The 21,780-nt window shown below is 57.9% G+C and overlaps 1 protein-coding gene across 4 annotated transcripts in view; it reads left to right on the forward strand.

Annotated features, from left to right (window-relative positions):
- TECPR2 (tectonin beta-propeller repeat containing 2) overlaps positions 1-17,056 on the forward strand; it is a 71,449-nt gene extending 54,393 nt beyond the window's left edge. For all 4 annotated transcript variants that reach the window (XM_039884270.1, XM_039884268.1, XM_039884269.1 and 1 more), the window contains 3 exons: positions 14,109-14,250; positions 14,739-14,888; positions 15,232-17,056. In XM_039884270.1, coding sequence (XP_039740204.1) covers positions 14,109-14,250; positions 14,739-14,888; positions 15,232-15,383 — 444 coding nt within the window. In that variant the 3' untranslated portion in view covers positions 15,384-17,056. The remainder of the gene's footprint in view (positions 1-14,108; positions 14,251-14,738; positions 14,889-15,231) is intronic.
- The last annotated feature ends 4,724 nt before the right edge of the window (positions 17,057-21,780 follow it).

A 21,780-nucleotide genomic window follows, 5' to 3' on the forward strand; every position in this document is an offset into this window, starting at 1 on the left:
CTGCAGGAGCCGCGATGGGCAGTGCGTCACCATGGTGTGCCACACACGCGGTGTTTTAGGAGAGAGCCCACCCGAATCTTAAAATTGCAGAAAGTCCTGGGAAGATGACGCAGCAATAGCGAGGAGAGGAGGCTTCACGGAAAGGGAGCGAACAGTCAGGCCGGTTTGGTCAAGCCCAGGTATTAGAATGTGAGTGGGGTTCACGTGTTCTCATCATAACTGACCTCTTTCTGCTCATTTTGTGTATTCTCCAATGTGAGCCTCTTGGTCTGCCTGGCGGACGTGTTTGCATCTGAGACGAATGGAAGCGGGTGACGGACGCTAAGGGCACAGTGAAGGGCGCGACCGAATCTGTTCCGATCAGCCGCCGTGTCTCTATTTCTGTTTCCTGTTCTCCTCCTGTAGTAGTTTTGGGGTGAAGTTTTAACAAAATACTCAAAACAAATGACTCAGTTTCAGACTTGCTAACATTTAGAAGGATTTGGAGGAAATATTTATAGTTGTGTTTAGCATCTTTTTTTTTTTTTTTTTTGGAGTTTGCTGCTTCACTTGGAGAATTTTCTGTCCGTAACTAAAATTAGCTCTAAAGCTAATAGCACAGTTGGTGTGACTTCCCAGTCTGCTGGCCCTGTGTGCCTGAGCGGAGGAGGGGCCCCCTCTTCTTCCAGAGGGACCTGCTTGGCCACCCTTGCGCGCCCCTCCGCCTCCTGGCCCCCTCTCATCTCTGGAGCAGACCCTGCTCTTCGCAGGCCCCCAGCACCCGTGCGTCACATGGCAGGTGCTCCAGCGACACCCTGGGTGGGCTGGCTCATCGGTTCTCTAGGGCCCCTCACTCTGCCTGGACTACAGCTTTCCTGGAAAAGAGTGAAACCCAGAAAACCAAGACGAATATGACTGCAAATGGCCAAACTAACATTTAAAAAGTACTTTAAATTCAACTGCTTTAGTTATATTTAACTGTATGAACAACAAAATAAAATAAATGTGCAAACGTGATAATAGATAGTACCCTTGAGAATGCCGTGCTCACCGATGCTGCCACTGGGCATAGAGCTCGATGTGACTTCCCACAGCAAGATCTTTAGAAAAAGTTCACCCCTAACAACAGGAAGGCTTTCGCTGGAGAAGCGTTAGCATTAGAGGACACACGGGCACACACATACACGCACACACGCACACACACGCATACACACATGCACACACACACACACACCCCACCTCACCTCCTCCTCGGAACTGGGGAGCAAAGTCTTCCATCGGTTCATCAGAATGAAACGTCGTTTTAGGACACCAGAACACAGAGCAATTAAAGGAGTTTTTATTCTTTTTACTTCTGATCTAGGGCAGGGCTAAGCAATCTTCCATGTCACTCTTACTCCTTCTGCCCTCTGGTGGCACCCGCTGAGCTGGCGTTGGTCACTCACAGCAGGGGACAGACAGCAGGAGGAGAGGGGCACCCCACACCCCAAAGCCAGGCTCCGTGGGTACAACCCAGTGCCTCCTCCTAAGAGTTTTGGGATATTCTGATGGCTCGCATTCCCTCCTGGAATGAAAGCTCCAGGCCTTGGGGACAATGACACCTGCTCTCTCACCTCATTTGGGATGTCGTAGGTGAAGTCCCTCCCTGTGTCCCCATGAGCAGCACGGGACCGGAACCCCCGACACAGCGCGTCTTCCCTGCAGCACCAGGTGACCGTCTTCTGGGACGAGGAGTGCAGGGCTTCGGTGCCGGAGCAGTGGACAGTCACACTAGGAGTCACGGTTTTTAATAAGAGAAAGAAAAAACGTGACTGGTTGCATGGCCAGCGCCCGAGGGGATGTTCCCGAGGCTTTGCTGAGAGGGGCCGAGTCTAACTGAGGCGATGCGCGGTGACACCTTACACACGTCGAGCAGAACGTCAGTCACAAAATGTGCTTGATGACTCCGTTTCGTATAAAAAAAAGGATACGGTAAAGAAGTCTAAGACGCACAGCAGGTGACAATAGTCATTCTATCTGTTGTGGCTGGTTTTTTTTATCTTCACTTTACCTGTTTCCTGAATATCTTACAGTTAACATGAGTTCTATTAAAAGTAGTTCATGACTCTGAACAACCTGCCAATGAGAGCCAGACTTAGGAAATGATTGGAAATGTTCCCAAAGTTGTTTGTGCCGGTGAAGCTGTGGCGAGCGGGGCAGACCTGGCTGCCGCCCGGTGGTGAGGAGGCCGCTGGGCAGTCACGACCACAGTCATCGTGGATGATTAAGGGTGCGCTCTGAGAGGCCACTTAAGCCCTGTCCGGGCGCGTGCTGAGGAGGAGGATTTTCCGAGGGCGGTGCAGGCCTCAGTGGCTGGGTATGGGCCTTTGCCACTTACCAGCACCGTCTCCGGGCCTTCCTGTGCGGGGCCTGAGCACGACCCGCCCCTCCCAGCTGTCACGGGACCAAGGGGACGTGTGCACAACGCCCGGGGCCCTCTCACGCTCCGGGTAAGTGGCATCTGTTCTTACTCTACTCAAATACTGTATGTGGTCTGGTTCCAATTTTATAAAAAAACAGAAACCAGAAACAAGAAAATACCACTGAATACCTAGAAGAACCACAACAAAGATTACTATTTTTGATCAAGGGATCACGAGTGATTATAATACTCATTTCTGCTTTCCGCACGTTCCTGTAATAGGCAGAAATTTGTTTTATGATCAGAGAGAACAGATGTGTTTGACCCAGACTTCGTGGGTCAGGTGCAGCCCTTCCCCAGGACACCTCCTGCAGCACCCCTGGCCCGTGCGAACCCTAACCCCTGTGGGTCAGCCCCCAACACTCCCGCTCACACGCAGGGGACCTTGGACTCTGAGACACGTGGCCGAGCCTCCGTGCTGTCAGCGGGACGAGCGCGGCCTGGAAGGAGCAGGTCTTCTGGGCTCAGGGCGCCCAGCACTGTGCCACAGGCCTCACCCCTCGTCCTCGAGGCCGCATACTGTGGGAAGTCCTGCCCAGGGAATGCTCATGGCTGCTGTAGCGAGCGACACACACACCTCTGGCTCTTAAAGCAGAAACCGGCCGTGCTTCCAGCATGGGGGGAGCAAGCTGGGGACGGAAGTGCCACCGGGGTCTCGAGGTGGTCGGGAGGCTCTCACAGGGGTGTTGGTGCCTGGACATGACAGGTGAGCAGACAGGACAGAAGGGCGTTCCAAGCCAAAGGAACCATGACGCACATGTGTCACGCAGTGACCAGAGAGGCACCGTCCTGCCGAAGCAGGGTTGCTCACAGGTGGGCTCGGCCAGGGCACCCTGTCACCAGAGCAGGGCCACTGCAAAGCTGGAAGCCAAGCCGAGTGGCGTAGTCAGACCTAGTGTAAGGAAGGTAGCCTGCTCGAAGGCTGTGACACAATTCCCAGTGAAAGTGTGGTCAGCCGCAGGCTGAAGGGGCCGATGAGAAGACAGGGAGACAGGTGCTGTGCGAGGACACCCCAGAACAGGGCTGGCCTCGCTTCAGGCCCCCAGGAGCCATGTATGGCTCATGGCTGCCGTACTGGACGGCACAGCCCTGGAGCTTGGGCGTCAAGGGCAGGGGAAAGGGTGCCGGCTGGTGGGGTGTGGTGAGTGGGACACCCTGTAATTACTATGGTCGTCTCATGGGATGAGGTGCCCCAGTGGACGGGCAGGGGCACGGTACGCTGATGGCCTCAGAGCTCTGGAGCTTTGCCCTCAGACCCTTTCTTGTCCTTGTCAGCCTCGTCTTCGCTGACCAAATGCAGGGGAAGCAGAAGTGCCCCGTTCTCCTGCAGTTTGGGGAGGAAACAGGTGGCTCTGACCAGCTCATCAGTGGCAGTCACCAGGCCCTGTCTCAGCACTCGAGCCCAGTGCCTGAGTGAGGGTCAGCTCAAGGACCACTCAGCTCTGGGGTCCCGGGGCCACCGGCTCCTTCCAGCCACACAGCAGTGCTGGCCCGGACCGCAGGACTGGGAGCTGTTTTATTTGGGAAGCAGATGGCATGTTCCTAAAATTCCCACCGAACGCCTCTGCTCCTACAAGGGAGGGTTTTGTACATGAGTCAGGCCGTGGCAAAGGCAGGGAGGGCAGAGAAGCTGGAATGGGAGACCGGAGCCAAACAGGCATCCCCTGGACCAGACGCGCTCGCGGGGAGGTGTGTGGAGAACACACAAGCCACAGCAGCAGACGCTAGTCCAAAGCCTGACACCTGCAGGAGCGCGGCGCCACTCAGCCTCTGGGACCCTGGGCCTCCAGCTCTGTGCCAGACGGATGGCGACGGGGCCCCAGCACAGTAATGAAAACAGATAAGATAAAATGGGGAGTCCCACAGCCATCATCTCAAGGAAAGAAAGCACTATAAATAGTTACCCTTAAGGCTCCAATTACACGGAACCCTAGAACAGGACAAACAAAACGAATCTTTGGCAGCAGAAATCAGGTCCCTGGTCACCTGGGTCGGGGGAATGACTGTCAAGGGGCACGAGGCTGCTTCCCCGGGGATGAGGGTTTGTGGAAACCCAGGCGTGGCACACAGGCGACCTGAACCGTTACTGTGCGTGAACTTCTCAAGGAAAAGCGGTAAATACATGTTGACGTATATAGGGGACTCTGTAGCAATGTCTGCAGCTTACTTTGAGGTGCATTCAAAAGTAAGGGGGATTGATGGGTATATAAACAGACAGACGGACAGATGAAAAGGCAAGCAGGTAAAACAGTGTTGGTAATGGGTAACTGGCTGTTCCCTGTAAAGTTTTTTCAGTGTTTTGTATGTTTCACAGTTTTCATAGTAAAATGGGGATGGGATTGTCAATAACGTATATAAAGTATTTGGCTTAAAGAAAACTCGTAGTTGATGTTAATTCACTTCCTCTACTTTGCAGCACATTCAGGGTAGCAAAAAAAACCCTAAAATACTCATTCAAAAACACTTTGCCCATATAAAATGGAGAAAAGCCATACACCCAGGAGCAGGGACTTGTGGGACCTCGTTTAGTTGGATGTAATAGTGTTTCTTCCCGCTCTGAATCTCCGTTTCCCCAGCAGGGATCACGATTGGCTTTTCTGGGTGTCCTTAGGCACGCTTGGCTTTTCTGGGTGTCCTTAGGCACAATTGGCTTTTCTGGGTGTCCTTAGGCACGCGTGCTCATGCTGACTGCAGCACGCAGCCCGACGTCTGTGAAGCCGGACACCAGAGTCCCGTCTCCTCCTTATGTTCTTCTAGCAAGACTGACAGCTGGCACTTAGGCATAGCCCTGCTGAGTCCAAGGAGATCGGATGTGTCAGATGCCCAGCACAGTTCACATACACAGTAGGGGCCATCCCCTGACATGACATCCGAAGCTGTAGACTAGTGAAATTAAATGGACTCCTGATTCCAGCCAAGCAGAGTGACAGAGACCAGGGATACCCTCCTGCCTGAAACAACTAAAACTCCAGACAGAATATATGAAACAAGACCCAAATCAGACTTCGAGGGATTAAAATTGAGTGTCTGAGATGAAAAATGCACCGGACCAGATTAATGGCAGTGTAGATGTTGCAGAAGAAAAGATTAGTGAACTCAAAGACGTAGCAACAAAAAGCATCCAAACCGAAACAGAAAAAAGCCTGAAAAAAAATTCAGAGCATCAGTGACCAAGAGACACCTTCACATGGCCCAACGTAAACGTAATCAGAGAGAAGGGATGACGTGGAAAATCACTGAAGAAACACGGCCGTGAACGTGCCACACGCGGTGAAACAGTCCCGTTGCGGGAAGGAGCCAGACCGGAGAAGAGCGCGCGTCGCGTCCGTCGGGGTCGCCGGAGTAAGTGCGCAGCTCCGCACCGCTGGTTCTCCACCGCGTGCTGCCAGACCCCCCGCATTTCCCCACGACCTGCCTCGGGGCCACTTCTGGATCTTTCTAGCCCTAGGTGTTTGGCTGAGGCTCCCCTGGGAGGAGGGACCTGCAGCTATCTCCACAGCCTGCCCCCCACGTTCCCCGCCTCCACCCCATGCCTCAGCCCCGCCGCATGTGGGGACTGCGCCGGCCCACGCTCCTCGCAGCCGACCCCAGGAGCCCACCACACTCCACCTGCCTGTCTGGACGCCTCTCCGCCCGGCTCGGCCGTCGTGGCGTCCTCCCATCCAGTTTTCTGTGTGCTTTTCACACGTTCAGCACCCGCTCTCTGCTGCTTGCATCAGTTCCCTCTCCATACGCTCGGGCACATCAGGTGTCCTCTCCAGGTCACCTTGGCGAGATCTCCTGTGTGCTCTGGCCCCTCCAGTCTGGCCTGGTCACCCGGTCCACCCGGGATCGCCCTGCTCCGCCCTCGCGTGCTGGACCCCTCTGTCCTGGGTCCCGTGTCTTCCTCTTTCTTTGTTCTGGGGGAGTTTATCCTCCAGTTGGTTCCTGACAGCGGTTCGTGGCGGGTAACTTTTGGAGACATTGCATGTCTGAAAAGCATGTCGCCCTTGACGCTGGCCGGCTGGAGCCGTCTGTGTCGGACGCGGGCCCCGCTCACCGTCGCGTTCTGGAGGCATTCTTCCATCGCTTCTTGGCATCCGCTATTGCTGATGAGGAGTCGGAGCCATTCTGACACCTGGTCCTTGACACCTGCCCTGTGTGTGTCTCTGGAAGTTTGTGAGATCTGTGTGCTCGGCGTTCTGAGGACAGGTGGGGTGAGTCTGCGCGAGGCCTGTTCCGTCCCCTGTGCTGGGAACCCTCTCAGCCCGTAGCCGGTGGCTTTGTCCTGGGTCGCATCCTGTGACTCTGCCTCTGCCCCTCCTGTGTCTCTGCTCTTCCTGGAGGTCCTGCTTTTGTCCTGAGGACTTCCTAAAGTGGCCTCCACTTTTCGTATTTTTCTCTCCCTTTTTGTCTCTTTATGCTTTTAGCCTACTTTCTAGAAGACGTTCTCAGCTTTTTCCTGCCGTCCTTCTGCTGGATGGTTCTGTGATCACGTTCTCGCCTCTGGAAGCCGTGTCGCTGTCTCCAGCTGTCAGACCTTCCTTTGTCCGGAGCAGGTTGCCGAGGCTTCTCCGTCCTCACGGTTTCCCGCTCCCCCGAGTCGCCTGTGCTCTGTCTCTCCCGCGTTCTCTGTGGCAGAGGCTTTCCTCACACGGTGGCGGTCTTGGTCGGCAGAGTGGCTGCAGCACAGACGGTTGACAGGAGCCTGAGCGCTGGTGGGGCTCGGGGACTGTGGGTCCCTGCGCTGATCTGGCTGAGGGCCTTCGTGCTGGGGGCGCTGCAGCCCGTCCCTTGGAGCCATGAGGCCCTGCTGTGTCCTTTCCTCACCCACGACCCTCCAGCTGCCAGAGCTGCATGGTGATTCCCTCCTCTCCCTCCCTGTCTTCGGGAGCCTCGAACCTTTTTAACTCCCTCTCCCGGTAGCTTGTCGCAAAGGGAGTGGCCGGGCAGACTGCTGTTGGTTCCGGCAGCGTCAGCGTTGCCTGGGGCCCTGGGTTTTTCAGAGCTCTGGGGTGATCGGGACACACCCAGTGCCGAGAGCCATGGGTTCACGGGTAGGTCGTCCCTCCAGCCCCACCCTCAGGGGACGCCCATGTCCCCTGTCCATTTTCCTTCCATGCTCAGAGCATCTCTGAAGTCACGCTCTGGATGCTGCGGCCTCCCTGTTACACATCAGCCGTTTGGTGAACGTGCTGCTTCCTACAGCAGCGATAAGCCCCAGAATGGTGTCCAGCCCTGTCTTGAAGACAATTAAATTTTTTGCCACCTGTTGCCTTTCTCTATAGCTGATTTTCGTTGAGCACTCTCCTCACACCCTGTTCCTGAGAAGCGTCGCCCCTCCCTGGGGTGTTTGACCTAAGCCTCCTCTCCCCTGGGAGGCCGTGGTTCCCAGGAACAGACCACTGGGTGCAGACGGCTGCCCAAGCATGGCATCTGGTGACCCAGGGGTAAAAGTCAGGCACCCCGTCCCAGCCAACACGCACATGCTCCCAAGACACTCACTACCAGCCCAGGAGGGTCTATGTGTGATCCTGGAGGGGTGAAGCACACGGTCACCTCCAGGGACCTCCTGTCTGGAGGGGCAGACCCGGAGCCTGCCTGTGCAGCGGCCAGCCACCAGAGCCTCAGTGCTGGCTGTCCGTGAGGCCGCAGCCCTGTGACAGGCTATCGGAGACCCAAAGTGGCCAGTGTACCTGGGATCAAGTTTCTGCTGTCTTGTATCAACTCTGGAGCCCTGATGCTCACCACAAGCACAGTCGGCCGGGCTGGTGTCAGTGAGTCTCAAGTGGTGGACAGAGAGGCGGTCATAGTTGGCTTTGCCAGCTCCCACTCAGGAGGAGGAGAACGTGATCGCTGCCCAGGAAACCTGTCTCTGAGCGCAGCCCCTGCAGTTAGCAGAGGCCATGCGTCCTGGGTCCCGGTCACACTCCAGATCACATGCAGACGCCTAGGAAATCGCCGGAGCCACTGCAGGGGTCACGGGGGCAGCGCCCTCTGGCTTCACAGTCGAGCAGCTAGGAGAGGGAAGCAGGAACCTGGCCCCTGTTGGCCTCACTCAGCAAAGTCAGAAGAAGACATTTTTAGCCATAGCACTCGCTCTTCAGATAAAATTCTGTGCAGATAAAAGCCAGATGTGTTTGACAAGTGACAGCAGAGCTGCTCCCAGGGGGCTGCCGGGGCACCTTCCGCAGGGATCCCGGGCCAGCGCCAGGGTGCACCTGCCTGGGACGAAGACCACGGGTCTGCACGGCGACAGGGACTCAGCAGCACAGGCCCGGCGTGGCCAGAACACGTGCCCAGAGTCAGCGTGGAAACCCAGCTAGAGGGGCCTCGCAGGACATCTGGCTCACCTGGCCGAGGGGGAAGGCGTCTGCCTCGGGTCACACGCCACGTGGGAGGCAGAAGATGGCAGCGTCCAGGCCTCCCGGCCCCGCCCCCGTCTGCTGGTCCTTCAGCACAGACCTGTTGGCGCTGGTGCCGGGCTCCCAAGCCTGTCTGAAGTTAGGGTGGACCAGGAGCTGGACGAGGATCTGCCACAGGAGACAACTGAAGACACCGCACAAGTCAGAAAGCACAGCCACCGTAAGGGCCAGGTGACGAAGGACCTGACAAACCCCACAGCTCAGTAGCCCGAGAACAGCACTGCGAAGCATCGGGGAGCATACCCCAGACCCCGAACCCTCGAGAAAAAGTGACGTCCACGATGTGTCGCACCCATGAGGTGGTTTGGAGGGTAACTAAACAGAGGGCAGGACGGAAGAGGGAGGTGGCTCGGAGGGAGGAAGGGTGGCCCAGGGAGCACGCCTGGCACTCGGGGTCGTGCGTGCTGGACCGGCGTGGGTTCCAGAGGCATCTTTCCCGCGTGCTTTGTGCCGTCGCGTTACAGGCTCTCAGCTTAATCTGCCTCGTGTTCCCAAAACGTTCCTGCTGCATCTTATCCAGGTTCATGTAAGGTCCACACCAACACGATCCGTCTGGATAAACGTGTCCTCTGGCTGCGACACTTCCCGTTCTGTTTTCCTCAGCCTGGACTTACTGCCGCTCTGGCTGAGCGGTGTGTGCACGTGCACCCCTAGACACGTTAGCGCCAGACCCGGCTCAGGCATCGGCAGGCCCCCCGTCTCTCAGCGTCAGTTTTGTCTGTTTGCTCACCCAGAAGATGAGGGCGTTGGGCTTAGCTGGCTCCTAGGTCCCTTTCAGCCCAAAATTGCTTTGGTAAGCCTGGAAACAGAAAAGCCAGAGCTTTTGTTAGTGGGAAGCATTGTTTTCTCTTGCGCTTGGACATATTTGTACTGCCCTTCATCTCCAAGTTCCTGTTTGGGGTACCTGGGCTTTGCTGTCCCCAGGGCCAGTTTCATGGGCATTTCGTGAGAAGCTCCGTGAGCCCACCACACTTGGAGCAGTACAGCTGTGAACATGAAAAGCATCATGGGTTCTCTCTGAGTCTGCCTGGGCTAAAGGCCACTCAGGTGTTGGGGGCAGACGGGGGACAGCTCAGTGGGATGAGCCCGGTGGGTGCCACTTTATGCCAGTAGATGGGGACACGGGTCCCTCAGAGGCTGCTGGAGCAGGCAGTTTGTGAGCGGGGAGCAGTTGGAAGGCAGGGTGAGAAGCCCGTTCGCTTAGAGCCAAGCCCAGTGCTGTGGGACCTGGCCAACCATGAGGCCAGAAAGGGGGTGGCACCCACCATGGCGGGTGGCATGCCACAGGGCCAGGGTACCCTGCAGGCAGCAGGGACTGGCCAAAGCCACTTGCCCGGCGCAGTCCCGGTGGGCTGGCGAGGCTTGAGGACACTAGCTGAGAGGCCCCTGAAGCAGTCTCGGCAGCACGTGGCAAGGCGCTGGGTGCAGACTCTCATGCCTTCACGAGGCACGAGCACACGGCCTGCTGTGCCCCAGCGCCGCGTCCGCAAGACGCTGGACGCATGAGGTGGACGGCTTCTGGTTGCTGCTCTGCCTGCCTGCAGCTTCCGCCGCAGCGTGTGGTCCTGGCCACCGCCTCCACGTCTGCAGCTGCCAAGGTCACGGCTCCACAGCGTGCGGTCCTGCCCGGCAAACCCAGGGCAGAGTCGGCGTCCTCGGGAGGATGTTCTAGATGAGGAAACTGGAGTCAGTGACTCAAAAACAAGCCTGTCTTATCTGGCAGACGCAGCCTCTCGCATTTCCAGCTCACGTTATCTAAGCTAAGCAGTATTTTCGCTGCACTTGACAACGAAGATGAGTCCCCTCACCCGAGGACAGTCACTGTGGGCCCTGGGGGTAGACAGGCGCCTGCGTGCACAGCAGCAGGGCCTTGGGGAATGGCAGCTTAGAAATAGCCCATCAGGTGAACACTTCACTTTTTAACTTGAACTTTGTCGAGTCAAGATTTCAGTGTGTAAAGCCAGTTCCGTCTGGAGAGGTTCTTGATGAGCAGGGAGAGTAATGGTTTATCCTGTAGTGCTGGAGGCGTGGAGTCGATCAAACGTGCCTCCTTCCTCGTAACAGTTAGCGAGGAGCTTTGTCTTTTGGGAACAGGAGACGGCAGCTTGGTACCCCGCCCCCCAACATGAGGCCTTGTTTAAAGAAAACTGGACAGCCCACAGCACCCCTTTGGCTTGTAAATATCAGCATGTTGTGGGCTGTAACTAAATCGCGGGGTACTTGCTGAAAGGGGTGTGGCTGTCTCCCTGGCACCCGCTTCAAAAGGACACTTAGTAATAAGCAGGAGCAGGTGCACACACACTCACAGTCTAAAAGCACACCAAGACTGCACATAATTTTTTAGCATTTCCAAATGATTTTTAAATCTTAAACTTATTTATTCCATTTTATAAGTTGCGTCTTTTCATTTTTATGAAGTTCTGAGGATGAATAAGCCAAAATTTCAGGCTGCCGACTTCTTTCTTTGATTGGAATTTTTATTGAGACATTGCAGATTCACATCCACTCGTGAGAAGGGACAGCTTCTCGCACACCCTTCCGCCAGTTCCCCGACGACATCCTGCAGAGCAGGACGCTGCTACAACCAAGGCGTGCCAGCTCTCCCTTTGTTAAAAAGTTGTAAAATATACACGACGTAAATTGACCAGTAGTGTCATTTAGTGTAGTCGCAGTGTGTGCAGCCTTTGTCACCGTCCAGCTCCAGAATGTTCTCATGCCCACAGGGAGCCCCGGACTTAGGAGCAGTCACCTGCCGCTCCCCGCCCCTCCGGCCCCTGGCAGCCACTAATCTGCCGTCTCTCACGTGGATTCCCCCCCCATGTGGCGTCTGCGTGGCGTCGTGGAATTCGCGTCCTCTGCTCAGTGTCCTGTGGCCGAGGTTCATCCGTCCGTGTCGGGATCAGCCCTTCCTTCCTTCCCATCGCCGAGCCATTCCGCGGCTGGCGGGCCTTGTCTTGCTGTGCTTCGTGCCTCTCCGATGCTCTTTCCATCCACGTCGAGGCAGGACCCTTCCCCAGCAAAAAGAGCACGACTCACCGAAGGCTCAGATGATGGCTAGCAAGTTTTATCAAAGTACTTTTTAGTTAAGGCGAACGCATCGTTTGCGACGTTTTGCTGTGGCACAGTTGATAGCCTGTAGTGTCATGTAACGGAGCTTTCACACGCCCTGGGAAACCAAACAGTCCACGTGACTCGCTTTATTGCGGTGGCCTGGACCAGACCCCCAGGGCCTCCGCGGCGTGCCCGGGGCTAAGCCACGTCGTCAGGTGACGGATCCACCCCTGGGCTATTGTGAAGAATGTCACTGCACCAAATATTCGAGTGGTTTTGTTTCAACCTCTTCCAGTTCTTTCGGTGTCTGTCTAGGTTGGGGTTTCTGGGTCAGGGGGGAGCTCTATGTTTTACCTTTTGGGGACCTGTCAAACTGTTTTCCGCAGCAGCTGCACCATTTTACATTCCCATCAGCAAAGGAAGAGTTCCTGTTTCTTGACATTCTCTCCAATGACTCGTTTTCCATTTTCTTTTTTCTAGCCATCCTGGTGGGTGTGGGGAGCATTCTCATTGCGGTTTTGATCTACGTCTCCCTAACGACTAAGGATGTTGAGCATCTTCTCATGTGCTTGTTGTCTATTCGAGTCTTTTGCCCTTTAATAATTTGGTTTGTGTTTTTGTTGTTGGATTTTAAGAGTTCTTCATTTGTTCGTGATATGAGACCCTTATTAGACATATCATTTGGGAATAGTTTCTCTCATTTTTGTGGGTTGTCTCTTCGTGTCTTTGTGGTGGCCTTTGACGTACTAAAGTTTTTTATTTTGACGAAGTCCAATTTATCTCTATCTTTTCGTGCTTCTACCTTTGGTGGCATCCATAAGAAACGATTGCCAGATTTAGTTCTTCCATTTGTTTTTGGTCCGTTACAGGTGAACGTCTTTTACGTGGTGTGAGGTGAGGGTCGAGCCTCATCTTTCGCATGTGGATGTTCAGGTGTTCCAGCACCATTTCTTGAAAAGACTGTTCTTTTCCAATTGAATGATCGCAGCACTGTTTCTCATCCGCCCGAATCAGAACCACCTGGGCGCTTGCTTGTCTGAGCGGTCACTTCTGGGCCCCCGTCCCAAAGTCTGATGCAGAAGGCCTGGCCTCGAACCCAGGAATGTGCCATTTTAACAGCGCCCACCGCCCCGAGTTCCAGGGACTCTGAGGTTCGGGATCCCCTGGACCTGGTCTACTCACCTTCCCTCTGAGGGACGTGGGTTCAGCAAGATCAAGTTTCCTAGCTTGAAAATGGCCTCTGTGGGGTGGAGCAGCCATCATGGACTGCTTCCTGACTCCCCCATTTTGTCCCTGCTCGGCCACCGGAGCAGGGCCGCTGGGGCTGGTCCTGGTTGGCATTTGTGAAGCGGTGCCTCCTGAGTCGTGTCCAGGAGCCCACAGGGCGAGTGGCCGAGGTGGGTGAGCTCTGTGAAACCCTTCGCTGCCTTGTCACCACGTTTTCCATGCGGCCTGCAGCGTAAGCCCTTCGCTCCCAGAGGCCGGGGTGGCGTGCCCACCTGATGCCATGGAGCCCTCGGTCTGGCCGGGGAGCCTTTTGCTCCTTGCACCCCATTTCCTACCATCTGCCCCCGGGCACGTTTCCAGACCTCGCAGAACCCCAGGTCCCAGCACCCCACAGGCCTCCCCACCAGGGACTGAGGAGGCAGACCTCACGCGGGGCCGCGCTGCTCCTCCCACCCCGGCCGCCTGGCCTCGGGCCACCATGCTGCGGCCTTCGGTCTCAGTGTGGCCATCGGTTTCTAGGGCAGCTTCCCGGGCCTCGCGGTCGGAGCCCGTGTGTCCTCAGGTGCCTCGCCGTCACCTCGTTGTCACTTGTGCCACTCTTGCCTGTAGCAGTCTTAAACTTCTGTGACTGTTTGATTAACGACGTGGCTCTCACCAGACTTTAAAATCCAGGAGCCAAGAAAATTGAACACTAGTACCTGGCACAGTGCCTGGCGCGTGGTAGATGCTCACATAAATACCTGTTGGGTGGGTGGGCGGGTGATGGTAGGTGACGGGTGGCCGAGGTGAGTGATGACAGGTGGGTGAGGGATGGCTGAATGGGTGGGTGGCTGAGTGGCAGGCTGGCAAGTACCGGTCAGTGAGTTTCTAGAACTTCCCACCGCACGTCACTGACCCTAGTTCTCCACACCTCTCGACTTTGCTCTGTCCGAAAATAACGTGTCCCACCAGCTCTGCCCCTGAGCATAGTCCCTTTCTGCTTCCAGCCCGCTGGGGTCACCTTGGTCAGCGTCCACTCCAGCCCCAACGACCAGATGCTGTGGGCCCTCGACAGCAGGTGGAATGTGCACGTCCGAGTTGGGATCACCGAGGAGATGCCAGTGGGGACCGACTGGGAGCACGTGCCAGGTAGAGATGGGCAAGCGCGTCGGGCCGCCCCTCCTGGGAGGGTGAGCGCTGTGATCACAGGGGCTCCTTGTCTGCCGCGCGGAGCAGCCTGTCCCCCACGCCACAGCCGTGGCCTACACACTCAGGCTTTGCTGGTTTCTGCTGCTCTGCTGGGGCAGGTGACAAGCCCGTGTGTACTAAGCATCCTTGTCTGAGGGACCAGCATTTAGAACGCCAGCCAGCCTGAGTCCTGGAGTTCGCTGTGGCACGCTCGTTCTGGACTGCCCGGACCCTCTGTCCGTCAGTCTTGGGTTCTCACGGCTTTGCCGTCCCTGCCAACGGGCGTCCTTTTCTGCAGCTGCCACTCCGAGGCCAGCCCAGACAGGGCGCTGCCTCCACGGCCGCTGCGGCCGACAGGGCGCAGTGTCGGGAGAGCGCAGGCCCTTGGGAAGGGGTGGTGCATCCGCCCGCAGCGGGCCTGAGACAGAGGGACGCCCGCTTGCCTACAGGGCTGCAGGCCTGCCAGCTGGCCCTGAGCGCCCGGACCGTGTGGGCCCGCTGCCCCAACAGCCACCTCGCCCGACGCTACGGCATCAGCGACGAGAACCCGGCCGGAGACTACTGGAAGAAGGTTCCCGGGACCGCGACGTGTTTCACAGGCAGGTGCCGGGCCCCGCGGGGCTCCCGGGGCCGTGTCCGCGAGCTCACAGGGTGCTCCCACGGGCGCCAAGGGCGAGGCCCCCCTGCCAGGGCCCCTCCCAGGCTCACACTGAGGGCGGGAAGCTGGCACCCCAGCTCTGCCAGGGTCCCCAGGAAGGGGACAAGGTGTCGAGCCACCACTTTAAAGCGGAGGACACAGGCACAGATCGTGGGCGGCGTGTGGGGCCCCACAGCTGGAAAGCGCAATGTCTGGGCCCGGGCCCAGGCCCGGGCGCTCGCTCCCGCTGCCCTCTCCCCGGCCTGGGTGATTAACGAGTGTGCGGTTGGCTCCTGTCCCTGCAGTGACCTCGTCAGATGAGCTGTGGGCAGTGGGCCCCCCCGGCTACCTCCTCCAGCGGCTGACAAGGACTTTCAGCCACTCGCACACTGCCCAGAGCAGCCACGCCGCCACCCCGCACCCCGAGGACCTGGAGGACGAGTGGGAGGTCATCTGAAGGGGCCCTCGGGCGGTCGTGCAGGAGGGAGGAAGCGAGGCTGGCGTGGAGGACGGTCGGTTTCGGAGTCACTCACTCGTGGACGCCCCTCATCCGCTCACGCCCGGACACGTCTGGCCGCGTTGGCCACCCACGCTTGCTGTCATCCACGTTCCTTTCCGTCTCATTCCAGAACCCACAGCCTCAACCCAGTGATCAGAGCCACTGCTGGGTCAGCAGCACCTCTGAACCCCGAGCCCCGAGCGGGGACAGTGGCTGCTGCCAGTCCACACACTACAGTTACCCGTGTGCCACCGTCATCTTCTCCCTGCTGGCCACTCCGGGACCCATTGTGGGGAGGACGGGTCCAGGCTGGGCCAGGGGACGTAGCCGTGTGCCACCGCAGGCAGCCATGTTAGTAGCCAAAGGCCAGTGCTCTCCAAGCGCTCGCTGAATGTTTTCCCACGATGGCTTCGTCTCCATCCCAGGGTCCCAGCACCTCCTCCAAGGGGGCAGGTTCTAGCTCACATTCCGTGCTCCAGCCCAGGTGGGACCCAGGCCGTGTCTGCGAGGTGGGGGCTGGTGGGCCGGGGTGGAGCACACACACGTCCTCCACGCCTTCCTGCCCGCTCACGAGGCGGGCACGCGCGCCACCTCCGGCCAGAACGGCGAAGGCCGGCGGGGGATGCGGAAGCGGGGACCATAGCCGGGCTAGCCGACTCAGAAACGTCCTCAGAGAGGCGTCCCACTCAGGCCGCTGGTGGACGTAAACCCAGCAGCACCTCAGAGGCTGTCAATTAATCATTGCCTTTTTCGCTGTATTACAAACCTGCATAAGGTGCCTCACTTGAAGTCAAATCTCACAAATTTAGAAGAGAAATGTGTTTTCTGAAGCCAACGGAGAGGCTTCCATTCCTCCTTGTGGTTCGTCTTGAGCCAGCGCTGTCCTCGGCCACAGCTGCAGAGGGGGCGGTGTGGCCGCAGCATGTCCGGACATGCGGGGTGCTCACGGGACCTGCTGGCCGGCTCCGCGCGGGCATTCAGATTGCCTCCCAGAAGGCCGAAGCTGGTGCCTGCTATGGTCAGTCCCTGGGGTCAGCCCGCAGTGCCCAGCCACCTCGCTGGCATCTGAGCTGTAGGACTTGGCAGCCCCACGTGTCCCGCCCTGAGCCCACCGCACCTCCCTCCTGGACACAGCTCCACACCTCACTCCGGCCCGGCTGCTGTTTTTAGCCTGCCGTTGGCCCAGGGCCCAGCTACTCGAGGCCTGTTTTCTACCAAGCAAGTGTGTCCGAGAGCCCACAGGCCACAGGTGAAGAGTGACAAAATATGTTCTCTGGCAGGACTCAGCCAGCCGTGAAGGTGGAGGGCTTCCAGGCCTAAATGCAGCCGAGATGCCGAAGTCCCCCGTCTTCACACTTCACTTTTGTAGAATCCTTTTTTTTTTTTTAAGCTTGGCAACAGCAGAGGCCACCCTGGGCCGGCCGCGGCTGCTCGTCTGCAGCCACCGTGCCTGGCCCGGCCCCTCTCCCACGACAGCCCTCCTGAACCCACGGGACGTTAGTGCAATTAAACCCAAGTCTCGCTTGATGCTTCTGGACGACTTTCGCTTCAGTGCTTTTGTAGTTGTCTTTCTGGTTTTCATTTTCGTTGTGCTTTGAGACAGTGCAATAAACTAGACTTTTTGAAACCTGGGCGAGTCTGACGTTTGAGCCTGAGAAGGTGCCCTCAGCAGGCACACACGAAGGCTGGCATTGCCACCCGTGCTGGGCAGGGTCTGCCGAGGGTCGCCGACCTAGCCCCACTGCCCGGAGACCATAGGCGGGCATGACTTCGCGACCTGGCCTGTGTTTACATTCGCGCCGTCTGCCCGGGGTGGCCGGCCTGAGAGAGCGGTCACCCCTGGGGAGGACGTGTTACTGTGAGCAGAGCACAGGGCCATCTCCCCCCAGGGGCCCACGGGGACCAGGCCGCTGCCAGCGGGCTCTGCAGGCTCGTCTCCGCCTGAGAAACAAAACCAAGTATCAAAAATGCCCACCTGGGGACCAGCACACAGGAAAGGTCGCATCCGTAACGGCAGCAGGACACGTGTACCAGGAATCAGCTGAGCGAGAACTGTCACACGTCAAGAAAGCCAAGCCTTCCGGGAGACATCGAAGAAATCGGGAGTTAAGGAAAGTCGCTCGACGTTCCCGATGCAGGAGCGAGTGTGTGGGCCAGAGACCTCGGTCCGACTGAGGGACATGCGGTTCATCACGGTTCGTCAGGTCCCCACTGGGATTTTTATGGGGCGGGGGGGCAGTGAGGAATTCACGACATAATGTTCGTCCCAGAAACACGCCCTTGACTCTGCCGGCCGTGCTCCTAGGCTGACATGCACAGCCTTGTGTCGTCACTAGGGTCCCGCAAGGTAATGCTGTTTCTCCCAGTGAGACTCGGGTTAAGGAACTTGCTCAAGGTGACAAAGGGAGCACTAGCCCAGGACCCCCAGACCTGTACCGTGTGATGCCCATCACTGTCCTGGGGGGAGAGAACATGTGAGACTTGCCAAGAGCGGTGACAGGCCCGCGAATGAAGCGTGGCGTGGGCGGGGGCGCCAGTGACGTTAGGCAGTCCGGCAAGGCCCACAGGGAGTTAGCGTGAGGCCGGCGGCATCGCAGACGAGGGGCCAGGCCCGACTTCAGAACCGTGCTGCCCACCGCCCAGTTATTTGGACAATAAATATTAGATAGATTAAAGGATCTTAAAACCAGCGGGGAGGGGAATGGTGTCTGATTTCTGGACAGCAAAGGGCTTTCTAAACTCAAGCGGTGGGAAAAGCCACAGGGGAAAATAGATTTGATTTCTTCAAAGTGTAAAAATGCTGTAAAACCCTCATAGAATTGAAGGGGAAATAATTGCAAGAAACGCGATGTTGAACATACACCCTAGAAACCTGTACACAGCAGTAGGAGAGACACCTGACACGTGTGGGCAAAGGACATAAAAAGGCACCGCTTCGGCAGCGCCCCGGCTCCGCAGGGCAGGGGTGCAGGTGGAGCAGTTTGGGGAGCCCCCGTTGGCACGGACCTGGGAAAGCCACCGGCAGCCTTAACTTCAAGCCCACAAACTCCGCTCCTGGACACCTGTCCTCGAGAGCAAGTCCCGAGGCAGGAGGAGCGTTCCACGCCACACGGCCGCAGCCGTGAAGCGCCGCAGCGGCGGGTACCGGGCCCACAGGAAGGGCCGCGGCCTCGCCACGTCGTTCACTGTGTGGACGCGGGGTTTCCTGGGTGTAGCGCTGTGTGGTCTCGGCGATCACACCTACGGAGGAGAAGGGACGGGGAGCTAAGGCGGACGGGGAGCTCAGGCAGGCGGGCTCGTTCCACCCTTGCTCTCGCTGGGCTTGACGCTTTTCCCGATTCCGGCCACACGGGCGGGCGGGGCGGGGAGAAACGCTCCGGCACAGGCAGCTGGTCACGCGGTCCCCTGCAGTGTATGCCTTTTTGTATCTTTTGAATTTCGAGCCATGTAAATGTATTATTTATTCCAAAAATAAATAAAATTTGCATTTTAAAGACTCAGTTGTCTCTAACATTAATTCTTTCTAGTATCAACATTAGCTCAGTCAAATACCACAAAGTCATCACCAAAGACTAAAAACCTCATTCACAAAGTGTTTTACCATACGGGGAAGTGCTTATACTACAGTAAGTTTAAAAGCACTAACTTGGGTCAGTGGTCTAATATCATGTACAAACTGTGCATAGAACAAATTTAACGTGTGTACACGTGCACATAGGAAAACCGAGAAGAAAGCGCCTCTTCATTTGGGAGCCACACACCGTGGGGGCGCGTAGGACACTCCTGGTTTCCCGGGCTGGGGCCCGCGGCCCTGGACTCCTCTGCACAGCCCAGGACTCTGCTGGGAGCAGAATTCCATAAACGGAAATTCTTTTAAAATCACCGAAGGGTGACACCCCTGTCTTCACCTGTCTTGATTGGAGTGGTGGTAATGTCACTTCTCAAACTGCACACGCAAAGCCTGTGTTTATTACGTGTCCATTGCGCCTCTGTTTTGAAATGGAGCCGAATCCAATCAGCGCGGCTTCTCGGTCACGCCCTGAGGCAGGCCCAGCAGGCGCGGCCTCACCCTGGCCTCGCCCGTCTCTCTCGACTCCAGGAAAAACCCTGGTTCTGAAGAAGACCTGGGATGACGCAGGAACTCGCTCTCGGTGGTGTCTGGAGTTGGTGAAGAGACCGGGAGGAAGGGAAGTCAGAGTAGGGAGACAGACGTGCTGGGGGCCGGGGGACTTGCAGCCCACACAGGGTCACGTGGGCAGGGTCGGAGGAGGGCCAGGCGGGTCCTTGCTCCCTGCCCTCCTGGCCACCTCCCCTAGGCCGCCCCAGCAGCATGCGCTGCAGTGTCCTATGGTGTTCTTTGCTCTGGGCACAGGTTCTCAATACCAAACAGGTGTCTGGGGTGCAGGTTCTGGCCCCCGAGCCGTAACGGGTTGGGGTTCGCTGGGCCCCTAGAGGAGCGGGGTGTCGCTCTGGCCGCAGACAGGTTCTCCTTAGAGTGGTGGAAGAGACGAGCCAACACACCTCACGGAGAAAAGTGGGCCTTGTGGGAGGGGCGGCCGCCTTTGAGGAGCCATCAAGGCCGCCTGCCGATGGCCGAGAGCTGGGTCTCCCACCCCGGTCCCCCACGCTCATCTCCAGGGTGCTAACGGTGACAGACTGGCCCTGCCACGCTTGCTGCCCGTGGGGCTGGAGGGCCCAGAGACTGATAAGCCCGGTGCTGGGGCCTGCTCTCCTGGGCCAGCAGCGGCCAACAGATAACTTCACCCCGCACTGCTGCTCCAGGTCCTCTGCTCTCACTGCCACTTGGGGCCCCCTGGGCCAGGTGTCAGTCCCCAGTGAGACTGGGACCTGTGCCCAGAATCGGGCCCCTTGGCTGCCACAGGGCTGTGCGACACTGGCCTGGCCTCGGCTTCCTCAGCCTTCCCTGCGGCTCCAAGCACAATAAGCTCCCCGCCCCTCCCCTCCCCCACCCATCCCACCCACGGCAAAGACATCGGGGGCTACTGCCCTGGCTGCCCTCCCACTCCTCCACGGGGTCCTCCGATGGGCCCTAGCATCACCTAGCAAATGATGGTGCAGCCCAATAGTCACCCCAAACCAGCCCACCCCTCTTGGGCCTTCCCATGATACCCCTGCTGTGGTGCCCATGACTCCTGCTGGAACTAGCCCAGGGGCCGCCCCTGGCCTGCCTGACAATGGGTGTGGAAACCCCCTGCCAGGCTTGGAGCCCTGAGGCAGGGTGGCCCCTCACCGCCGCATCACCCCAGCCCCAGCCCCCAGGGCTCTAAGGAGGTGGTCACCAAAGGGCAGCTGGAGGTCTAGTCAGGAAGTGGAACCTGGGTCCACAGAGGCCAGAGCTGGGTCTGGGGAGACACGAGGGGAAGTCTGCAGGCCCAGGTCCCCGCCAGCTGCTCGGGCATCAGGGCACCAGGTTTGCCAACACCTCCCCAGACCCGCCCCCTAAGGGCCACGACGACCTGCTGCTCTGGGCGCTCTGGTCCCCTCTTTTCATCTCCAAAGGAAATGCACCCGCCCCCACAATGGCATCTCTGTTTGAGGACCTGGGACCTTAGAGGACCCAGGGGCTCCTGATGCCCCAAATTCTGAGCTGGGAGATGTAGTGTCCAGTATGTAGACCCCAGAGCGTCAAGGTGCAAGAAGCTATTTAACTGGCCCAAGGCACACGGCAGAGGGAGGAGCCGTCACTCCCACTTGGAATCTAGGACCAGCCACAGGGCTGTCCACCCGTCCCCGGCTTTCCTGCAGGGCTGTGCGCCCACCCACACACTTCCCAGGAATAGCGGTCATGTCCTTTTCAGAGCAGGTAGGGAGCTTGGAGACGGACCAAAATCTCTTGAAAACACTGGAGCCCAGAGCAGGGCTTTGTCCCAGGTCACCCTGAGAGTGGGTGGCAGGTGCAGGCCAGAACCAGGCCCCCGGGCAAGACCTACCTGCTACCCAGGCCCCTCCATACCCTCCCTCCTGTGGCCCACCACTCTGGGCTCCACCAGCACCACCCAAAGCTTCTCTGTCCCTTAGGCATGCTCCCTTCAGGGACACTGGGGGCAGGGTGGGCAGCTGGTGCCCCAGCCAGGCTGGTCACTCATCGGGCAGACCTTCAGCCCTCTGCTCCTGGCAGGACATCGTGGTCCTCCAGCCCACGCCGGCACGGGTTGAATTTCACGGCCCAACAGAATTCCTGGGCAGTGCGGCCTGGCTGTTCTCCCCGGTCCCAAGGCTCCTCCGGGCACAGACCCAGCTTTTCAGCCAGGGTCCCTCTACCCTCAAAGATCGTGTGTCTGCTAGCAAGTCTCAGAACCTGCTGCAGAGACCAGCTCTACTGTCTGGGCAACAG

The sequence above is a fragment of the Pteropus medius genome, unplaced genomic scaffold (assembly GCF_902729225.1).
Source record: "Pteropus medius unplaced genomic scaffold, Ma_sr-lr_union100, whole genome shotgun sequence".
Classification (NCBI taxonomy): domain Eukaryota; kingdom Metazoa; phylum Chordata; class Mammalia; order Chiroptera; family Pteropodidae; genus Pteropus; species Pteropus medius.